The sequence below is a fragment of the Nicotiana attenuata genome, chromosome 8 (genome assembly GCF_001879085.1).
Source record: "Nicotiana attenuata strain UT chromosome 8, NIATTr2, whole genome shotgun sequence".
Lineage (NCBI taxonomy): Eukaryota > Viridiplantae > Streptophyta > Magnoliopsida > Solanales > Solanaceae > Nicotiana > Nicotiana attenuata.
Genome location: NC_031996.1, coordinates 36,005,046 through 36,015,238, shown reverse-complemented (window position 1 = coordinate 36,015,238; position 10,193 = coordinate 36,005,046). Strand labels below are relative to the sequence as shown.

General features: G+C 35.7%; 3 protein-coding genes across 3 annotated transcripts; 1 reads left to right on the top strand and 2 right to left on the bottom strand.

Moving 5' to 3' along the window:
• LOC109231259 (probable plastid-lipid-associated protein 4, chloroplastic) lies at positions 2,390 to 4,156 on the top strand. The gene is made up of 2 exons (XM_019396861.1): positions 2,390 to 2,728; positions 3,542 to 4,156. The coding sequence occupies exons 1-2, from the start codon at positions 2,420 to 2,422 to the stop codon at positions 3,965 to 3,967; spliced, it is 735 nt and encodes a 244-aa protein (XP_019252406.1). The 5' UTR covers positions 2,390 to 2,419; the 3' UTR covers positions 3,968 to 4,156.
• LOC109231261 (germin-like protein subfamily 1 member 13) lies at positions 4,645 to 8,078 on the bottom strand. Its single transcript, XM_019396862.1, has 2 exons — positions 6,322 to 8,078; positions 4,645 to 5,556 (listed from the first exon to the last, which is right to left on the bottom strand). Exons 1-2 carry the CDS (start codon positions 6,443 to 6,445, stop codon positions 5,006 to 5,008), a joined length of 675 nt encoding a protein of 224 aa, XP_019252407.1. The 5' UTR covers positions 6,446 to 8,078; the 3' UTR covers positions 4,645 to 5,005.
• LOC109231262 (putative germin-like protein 2-2) lies at positions 8,339 to 10,193 on the bottom strand. The gene is made up of 2 exons (XM_019396863.1): positions 10,022 to 10,193; positions 8,339 to 9,266 (listed from the first exon to the last, which is right to left on the bottom strand). Exons 1-2 carry the CDS (start codon positions 10,125 to 10,127, stop codon positions 8,710 to 8,712), a joined length of 663 nt encoding a protein of 220 aa, XP_019252408.1. The 5' UTR covers positions 10,128 to 10,193; the 3' UTR covers positions 8,339 to 8,709.

The following is a 10,193-nucleotide window of genomic DNA, read 5'->3' as shown; positions in this document are numbered from 1 at the left end:
AGAAGATATTTCGAGTGATGCATGCCAAAGACACTGAGGCAGCAGAGCTTGCTGCGTACCAGCTGAAGGATGTTGCCAACACTTGGTATGAAACATGGGAAGAGTCCCGAGGGGAGGATGCGGCTCCTACGACCTGGAAGGAGTTTGTAGATGCGTTCCTTGAGCACTTTCTACCTATTGAGGTCTTGGAAGCTAAGGCTTTGGAGTTTGAGAGACTCAGACAGAATGATATGAGTGTGAATAGGTACTACCTCAAGTTCGTCTCTCTGGCCAAGTATGCTCCGGAAATGGTACGTGATATGAGGGCTAGAGTTAGGCGGTTTGTGTTGGGACTTTCAGATGATTTGTTTGCTGATGCTAATATAGCTGCTCAGAATAATGACATGACCATCACTAAGATGGTTGCCTTTGTTCAAGGGAAAGAAGACAGGTTGAAGGAAGAAGAGCGACTACAGAGAGAGAAGGAGAGGGAATTCAGCAAGAGAGCTAAGTCTACAGGAAATTTCAACCATGGGGGATCTCAAGCAGGAGGAAATCGCCAGTTTTTCAAGAAATCAAAATCAGGACCTGCTCCATCTTCAGCTAGTGCACCGGTTCAGAGGTCAAAGTTTAACAAGAAAAACCAGAATTTCAGAACAACAGACTCACAGTCACAGACTAGTGTGGGCTACAGAGTCCCCGGTTACCCTATTTGCAACACGTGTGGTAAGAGGAACCCAGGGTTGTGTTGTTTGGGCACAAATGGTTGCTTTGGGTGCGGTCAGTAGGGCCACTTCTTGAGGGATTGTCCATCGGCAAAGCAGAACAATGGAGGCAATGTAGCTCAGTCCACTAATTCAGCAGCCCATCATAACTCTCAGGCCCAACAAGGGCGCGGTGCAGCAAAGTCTAATAATGCAGGCGGTGGTCGAAACCGCTTGTATACACTGGCAGGCCATCAGGATACAGAGGCTCGTGGAGATGTTGTCACAGGTATGCTAACATTATTCACTTTTGATGTCTATGCTCTTATAGATCCGGGGTCCACTCTATCTTATGTAACTCCATATATTGCTAAGAAATTTGGGATAGAACCAGAAAAGTTGTGTGAACCCTTTGAAGTGTCCACTCCAGTTGGAGAATCAGTTATACCAAGGTGTGTCTATAGGGGATGTCCAGTCAAAGTGTATCATCGTCTTACTGTAGCAGACTTAGTAGAATTAAAGATGGTAGACTTTGATGTGATCATGGGCATGGATTGGTTTGAGTCATGTTATGTCACAGTGGGTTGTAGAACCGAAATAGTAAGTTTTGAATTTCCGGTGAACCAGTCTTAGAATGGAAGGGTGATGCAGTAACACCTAGGGGTAGGTTTATTTCCTATCTTAAAGCCAGAAAGATGATCTCTAAAGGATATATCTATCACCTGGTTCGAGTGAAGGATGCAGATGCTCAGATTCCCACTCTCCAGTCGGTGCCAATTGTAAATGAGTTCCCGGAAGTGTTTCCCGAAGATCTCCCTGGAATCCCTCCCGATAGAGAGATTGACTTTGGAATTGATCTATTTCCAGGCACTAAGCCGATATCTATCCCGCCTTATAGAATGGCTCCAGCAGAGTTGAAAGAGTTAAAAGTCCAGTTGAAAGATCTTCTAGATAAGGGATTTATAAGGCCAAGTGTCTCACCTTGGGGCGCACCGGTCTTGTTTGTCCGAAAGAAAGATGGGTCTTTGCGTATGTGCATTGACTNAGACTTTGTATTTTGTTAGTAAAAATCTTAGTCTTTTCGTGAATTTTGTGACACCAGATTTCGTGGGTAGACATGTATTTGGAGTATTTGAATTTATTTTAACTCTTCCGCACTTTTCATTTGTTTAGCTATAGTTACTATTTATAATTGTTTGGGTTGATTATTAATGTGTGGAACCTTAATAGTTGGCTTGCTTAGCTTTCACGAGTAGACACCATCACGACTCCCGGGGGTGGGAAATCCGGGTCGTGACAATAATTTTCTGGCAAAATGGTGCTAATTTACACCCCTTAGCCCAAGGTGCCACAAAATATGATGTTCGGGAATAAGGGCGGATCTAGTGCAAAGGCTTATGGATTCTTATGAACCCAGTAACTTTTACATAGACCATGTATTTGCAGAAAAAAATAAGAGAATATTTAGCTTGAAACCCAATTCGTTGATCCAATTATTATGTATATTAGTTTGAAATCATTCTGGGAATTCATAAGCTTAAAATTTTAAATCCGCCTCTGTTCCGGAAGAGTTAATCCTACAATTTCAATGAATTGATTGTAAAAAGAAATTGTCATTAAAATGTAGGACAAATGCAAGATTTAATCGGAAATCCTATAGCCACAAATCCAATGGTCCAATAGGGGCAAATACTTAAATACACGAGCTAAGTGAATACTCATTTGCACCAATACCTATGGCCTTATCCTCACTACTATCCCCTCAACCAGTTCAAGTTTCTTCAACCTCCACACATTCTATTCCCAAGCATTACCACTTCTCTCATTCAACCTCTGTTTCTCTCCAAAATACTCCTAGTTTCACCTCCTTTCCAACCATTACTTGTCCTCAAAATCAAAAATGGCGGACCAATGTTTCTTTCTTCCCTGCTTTCTTCAACAAGACCAAAGACCCTACACCTATTAAACAAGAGCTTCTTGAGGCCATTGCCCCTCTTGATCGTGGCGCTGATGCCACTCCTGAAGACCAGCAAATAATTGATCAGGTAATTTGCTTAATTACTGCTCCCCGTCCTAATTTATGTGACACATTTTGCTTCTCGAGATTCAAATTATGTGAAGTTTGATATTCTGAGATGTACTTTTTTATCATATTGACAATTAACATGAGAAGAATTGCAACTTATACGCCTTTTGTTTCAATTTGTTCGACACTTTTCGGAGTACGATAGTTAAATTGTGGTATGAATTCAGACTTAAATATTTCTAGTTTTTTAAAGAAAATTTATATATTTATAAATACATAAAAAAAATACTACATAAGTTATACGTAATATTTAATAATTCAAAAATATTTAAATACAATTTGGACAATATGGTCAAAGAAAATCTTGTTTGACTCCCCAAATAGTAACAGGTTCATTCTTTGAAGTAGAGGAAGTAGTACTTTTTATTTAGTTTTTGAATATTCAAATTTTAATTTTAAAATACTGAGTTGAACAAATCTAATTTTGCTTTAAGGATTTGTCAAATTGATTCTCAATAAGTAAAATGTGTCATATAAAATCTATGTTTAAGACTTGTTCAATGTCTATGAGTAGAAGCAGAGCTAGGATTTAAAATACCGAATTATAGGCCTTTAAAGTGCTTGCGTTATAAATTAATAATTTATATATATATACTTTTCAGACATAGTTTGTATCAAATCTACTGTGTTCGACCGAACCCGTAGCTCCGGCTCCGTCTATAAGTTCCGGTAAATGTTAGTAAGAGTTAGATTAGCAAAGATGATCCTGTGAAATTGTGCACATCATTTCATAATCTTGTCAATTTTTGCCTTAACAATGTTGTTTGATTAGATTGCTCGCAAACTTGAAGCTTGCAATCCAACAAAGGAACCTCTCAAGTCAAATCTTTTAAATGGAAAATGGGAACTTATATACACAACATCAAAGTCAATTTTACAAACACAAAGACCCAAGATTTTAAGATCTAGAGTAAATTACCAAGCAATAAATGGAGATACACTTCGAGCTCAGAATATGGAAGGATGGCCATTTTTCAACCAAGTTACTGCAGATTTGACCCCATTGAATTCAAGAAAAGTGGCAGTAAAGTTTGATTATTTCAAGATTGGTGGGATTATACCTGTTAAAGCACCAGGAAGAGCTCGAGGTGAGCTTGAAATTACTTACTTGGATGAAGAATTGAGAGTATCAAGAGGTGATCTTGGCAACTTATTCGTTTTGAAAATGGTGGACCCTTCTTATAGGGTCCCTACTTGAGATTGAATACTGCATCCGTTTCAATTTATGTGAATTTATTTGACTGGATACGAATTTTAAGAAAGAAATAACGACTTGTAAAACTTGTGGTCCTAAGCAAGCCATAATATTTGTGTGGCTATAATATTCTTTTGAAACTTTAAACATGCCAGTATTTGTATGACTATAAAAAGTTTCTCATTGAGCGTAGAACTGAATGTTTAAGTTAAATTGTTTCCAAATATAAAAAGAGATCATTCTTTTTTACGCCGACATAAAAAATAGATTCAAATAAACTGAAACAGAGGGAATAGTTATCTAGCGTCACAACTTATTTCAAATAGTTTGTGCAAATTATTTGAAAAAATTTCTCCATTTTAATCTATACAGGATTACATTCGTAGCGATCGAGTAACTCTGAAATGCATAACAAATCTATACTAGTACAGTACTCCCTCCGTCCCTATTTGTTTGATGCATTTCGAATTTCAAGAGTCACACGAGTTTTTCTTTGAGCATTATTTTTGTATACGCCTTCTGAATATTAAGAATGGAGTATTAATTATTGTGACTTATAGTACTTTTGATGTAGTTTTTAATTAAGTATATTTTTTTTCAAAAAATTGAAGAGTCCATATCCAAAATCGTAGCCAAAATTGAAAAGTTTAACTCTCAAAATTCGAAATACATCAAACAAATTGGAATAGAGGAAGTAATATTTAACTATGATTTTCAATCTTCAAAGTTCAAATGCCAAGGACAAAGGATGGTAACAAAGTAACATCAAGGACATTATTCCACTTCTCACCTTACCATTATTTTCTTCCCTTTCTATGTTATCTCTATCACCCACACCAAAGCTGTATAAATTCTCTCAAACATCACAAAATTGACAACAAAACATATCATAAAACAACCAAAGAGCTCGCACTTTTATTATAAACTGGTTCTTATTTTTCTAAGACAATTTTTTCTTGATATTATTTTTTGAGTGGCTATTTTTCACATGACCCTGCGTGAATGCAGGATGTCTTGTGACCGGCCTGCCCGTTGTTTGATCTAGGAGAATAATCCTTGAAGTTGTTCCACCATTTTCTTATCCAATTGGAATGCTTTGGAAAGAACATCTTCAACAAGAGGTGGATTTGATCCAAAAACTTCACTAGCAACCACAATAAGTCCAGGATTCTGGCTATTCAAAGCACCAAAAACAGTTGCATTAGTATGTCCAACATTATACTGAAAGTGAATAAGTCCTTGTGGGAACACAAACACATCTCCTGGATTCAATATTTTGGTAAACGAACGAGTTTTTAATGGATTAACAGTGTCAGGAGCCAAAAATCCAACATAAAGAGTACCTTCCAAAACAACAATAATCTCAGTACCGCGAGGGTGTGTGTGTGGTGGTATAAGGCCAAACGGTGAAAAATCTGCGCGAAGTATAGAAATGCCAAGAGTGTTAAGTCCTCCCAGTCTATTTACATCTACCACATTTACAGCTGATCCCATTCCTGGTAAAGGATTTCCACTAACGTTAAGTCCTGAAAGAAAGAAATCATCTGCTGTCGCGAGTTTTGGATCTTTGCAAAATTTTCCATTCACGAATACTGCAACAATAAAGTAGAACAAAATTAAGTATTAGTGTAAATGAAAATTTAAAGAAATCAGAAAAGGAAATAGTTTAACTTCTATAACGCTGATAGTGTAAACGAATGTTTACAGAAGAGGTCACCTAACAAATTAATAACTACAGAGGATATTTTACGAAACAATTATTTTGTTGATTTCCTGCTAAAGAAACAGGGCAACTTCTATCCGGAGTTTGATCATTGGAAAGAGTCACGCCTGCACCAAATGAATGAAATGAGTGGAAATTTTCCTTCCCCTGACCTATTTTTTTTATAGCTGAGTGGTCAATCCTGATCCAACCATTGGCATCCGTTTGAAGATGGAAGGTTGTGCTAAGACTCACGCTGCTACCCAAAGTCGGGTGCTAGACATTCATATATTCGCCTAGCACGGGATAAAGGGAAATTTAGGTCATGTTAAAATACGACTTATGGCATCTAATGGTCAAATGCCTACGTTCAATTTATCTTTGAAAACTCAAACAGACAGAACAAACGAACTAGGGGACGAACAAATATTAGTCAATATAGTGGGAGCGGTTTGTTATAAAAGACGAATATCCCCTTTCTATTACATTAACGTAGATACTTATGTATAACTAGTTAAAATAATAAGTGGAGAAACAAAGTAAGTAATCTGCTACAACATGTTAAAAATATCCCGAGAGCATAATAAAATACTACATCATTAAATCGAAAAGCAATATGAATATAAAGGAGAGGTTTTGCTAAACGGTTATTTACCTGCAGACTTGGAGTCACTAACTGCAATACAGAAGTCCTGAAAAGGGCTAGGATCAAAGGAAGAACCAAAAGGAAAAATGAGACCAACAATGACTAAGATAATTGTGAGGCAGCAAAAATCCATTTTGGATCCAAACAACTAATAAAGCTTTCTTGAATTATATTAAAACTTCGTTTTTCTTGTGGGAATTGTATAATAGATCACAGGTGATGAAGTGCACTGGAAATTAATCTCAGCCTATTTATAGATGGTTGTCATTTGTCAGCATTGTTTTTCCTATACCTTAACAGTTTAACTTTAGAATTAAGTTTCCTAGTCGTTTCTTATTGTAATAAATACTGATTAATTATTTCTTGAAAATAGCCACCTTATTCATAACTTGTTTTTGACATTGTAAACCTCATTCATCTGTTTACCCTTAAGCTCCCTTAAAATAGAAGAAAACTGAGAAGTTGATATATTACCGTAACACAGCATCAAATTATTCTTCTTGGTTATATCATGTCGGTAGAGAGAATTAATTAAATTATACTTTAAGTCTTGGATAAGCTCCCTAAGGAGCTCAATAGATGAGTTGATAAGGTAAAATTGCTTATCCTAACATGATATTTATACCAAATCAATAAATATAACATACAAACTTTTCCAAACTTTATTCTGCTTGGAAAGGCAGCCCAGTGCACTAAATTCCTGCTATGTGCGGGGTCTTGGGAAGGGCCGGACCCAAGGACCTATTATACGCAGCCTTATCATACATTTATGCAAGAAGCTGTTTCCACGGCTTGAACCCGTGACCTCCTGGTCACATGCATGGCAGCAACTTTACCAGTTACGCCAATGCTCCCCTTTAATAAGAACTAAGAAGGGAAGATTTAATAAAACATATGGTCATGCCTGCATCTTTATTTTAACAGTTCAACAGAACTAGTAACTATTGCACACCACAACTTTCACCACACAGTAATTGACATCCTGCTGGGTGACCGATAGTGGCTCCGGCCTGTTTGCTAATAGATCTGCCCCCGCTAGTAGACAACAACAAAAGCACATGAATATCCAGAATATTAATGTTTGCCCAAAAAAATCATTGGCGATTTTTCACTGGAAGACAGAGGCAGCAACAAGTTTGCAATTTCTGAGTTTATATGCAGTTACGATGCTTGATTTTGGATCGTGATAAACTTAATATTAGAGTCCTAGCTTTAAAGTTGTGTGAGTCAAGGAACAATGACTTAGTAGAGTCTCGTTTATGGATGTATTGAATCTCATACTTATAAGCTAGATCAGGCACAGAGGCATTTAAGAAAGTTTCCCGTTCTTTGATTCTTCCTTGTGCTATAGAACTTGAAGTAAGGAATATGATATCCTTCGTTTCCACCTATGCAAGGGAACACGTTCAACTGATCAAGTACTAGCAGTTAATGATATATATTAATTCTAATTCCATAGATACATATGTGTTAGGATATCTTGAATAAGGACCCAAAATATTCTTATGAGAAATATTAACCCTATTAACCAATAAATCAGATAAATTAATTAGTCAATTTATGTGAAAAACTCAACAGGATTGTTAGCTGACTCATATATGGTAATTCTAATTCCATCGACACATATGTATTAGGTTAGCTTGAATAAGGACTCAAAAATATTCTTATGAGAAATATTAACCCTATTAACCAATAAACCAGATAAATTAATTAGTCAATTTATATGAAAAACTCAACAGGATTGTTAGCTGACTCATAGCACTGAAATATTATTTCTTACTGAATTTAGTCTCTAAGTTTGCCTACTTGTCTTTGTTAATTGCTTTATTTTAGTATTTTATATTATTTGTAGTTATTTAAAATCATCAACTTGAGAAACCGTTTGAATAAATAATTCGTTTTAGTCTAATTTAGTTGATAGCTAATAACAAGTCCTCGTGAGAACGATACTCTACGTACTTATCACTTTATTACTTGTCGATCGTGCATACTTGCAAGTACTTGTTGCAAAAATGGTCATACATTCAACACTAAATATCATTGAACTTTTATTATTTGTGGAATTGTGGTACACTTGAGAGAATCTAAGAGTTACAGAGACATAGATCTTTCTCAAATTTTATTCTGTAGTGAACAACTTTACAAGTAAGAAGAGAAGATTTATTAGAACTTACCGGCATCCCTGCATCTTTATTTCAATAGTTCAACAGAACTATTAACTATTTGCAAACCGCAACCTTCACTACATGATTGACATCATGCTAGTGAGCGATAGCGGCTCATGTTTACTAATATACTAACTTATCACTGATCAAAGATTATATAAAGCCCGGTATTATCAGAAAGCATATATAGGTGTCATGTCCTTTGATGACCAGCGTTTGTGACATGTCTTATTTAGGAGAATTTCTTCCGAAGATCTTCAATCACCATCTTATCCAATTTAAAAGCTTTGGCAAGATAATCATCGCTAATAGGAGGATCAGAAGCAAAGATTGAACTAGGAACTATGGCAGATATATAATTTGCGCCGTTGAAAGCCTGGATTAGTGTTGCACTAGTGTTTCCCACATTATATTGAAAGTGAATATGACCTTGTGGAAAAACAAACACATCACCAGCATTCAAGATCTTGGAAACGAGTTGAGTCTTTTGCAAGTTACTTGAATTAGGAACAAGAAAGCCAACATATAAACTACCCTCTAAGACAGTCATGAGCTCAGAAAAAGGATGTGAATGAAGTGGTACGAGAGCTAATGGCTCGTATATTAAACGAATTATAGTAATACCAATAGTATTGATTGCTGGAATTGTTCTTGCATCTACCACAGATGCATAGATACCATCATAGTTAGCCAATGGTTTGAATTGATTAGGATTAAGCGCTGATGAAGCAAAGTAATCATTTGCATTTACAAGCTTTGAGTCTTCGTATATCTTTTCCTTCTCCAAAACTGCACGCATAGGTTAAACAAAACAACATCTTTATATGACGACTGGATACGAAATTTAAGTAATAAAGAAAGAAAGATATTTGAAACTTATGGTTTTATAATATTTGTGTGACTTTATAACTTTTTATACTTGCAGTTAGGGGCGTACACAAGAATTTTTGTAAGCAATGTCGAAATTTATAGAAGAACGAGAATAATAACTTTAATTATTAAACTTTTAGACAAGAAATAACTTTAGTCTATTGGTTTTGTTGAGTCTTAAGTTAGAAAAAGTCTTGAATTAAATTTTACTTCATCACAATTTTTAATCACATAGATTCTCTCAAATATTTGCAAAAAAGATGTGCTAGTTGTGGTTCGAACCTCTAACCTCTTAGAGTAAAATCAAGCACATAACCGTGCTAAGAGATAATTTATTTAAAGTGGTGTCATTTTATCCTACTTATCCGCTTCATCACAGTACTAACACATATATTTAGTAAAAAAATTCGACCAAGCAGTGTCGTGTGACACCGCTTCGATAAATGTGCATCCACCCCTGCTTGCGGTTTTAAACAAATTATAACATTTGTATAAGCTTGTCATTAAGTGTAAAATAAGAAGGTCAAGTTAAACAATTGTTTTCAAATTTTAAAAAGTATTATAATTTTTTGGAACAAATTAATAAAGAAATATATGATGACCGAAATAGTGTTATGTAAACAACATAAATCCAGAAAGTGAGAACTAATATTGTTTGAAAAAGAATGAATTACCAGCAGCTTCAGGGCCTTTAAGATGAAATGCACAAGCAAAGGAAGAAAGGAAGATAGTGCTGATTAACAAGCATAGGGTCATTGTTATTGCACTATTTGCTTCCATAGCAAAATCTCTAGCTCTCACAATGTTGTTTTGCTTTGAGTTTTCTGTTTGTATTTCTTTCAAACA

Coding starts and splice junctions, on each gene's coding strand:
- LOC109231262 (XM_019396863.1), bottom strand. CDS start 10,127: ATGGAAGCAAATAGTGCAATAACAATGACCCTATGCTTGTTAATCAGC. Junction 9,267..10,021: donor TAAAGGCCCTGAAGCTGCTG/GTAATTCATTCT, acceptor CTATGCGTGCAG/TTTTGGAGAAGGAAAAGATA.
- LOC109231259 (XM_019396861.1), top strand. CDS start 2,420: ATGGCCTTATCCTCACTACTATCCCCTCAACCAGTTCAAGTTTCTTCA. Junction 2,729..3,541: donor ACCAGCAAATAATTGATCAG/GTAATTTGCTTA, acceptor TTGTTTGATTAG/ATTGCTCGCAAACTTGAAGC.
- LOC109231261 (XM_019396862.1), bottom strand. CDS start 6,445: ATGGATTTTTGCTGCCTCACAATTATCTTAGTCATTGTTGGTCTCATT. Junction 5,557..6,321: donor TAGTGACTCCAAGTCTGCAG/GTAAATAACCGT, acceptor TTATTGTTGCAG/TATTCGTGAATGGAAAATTT.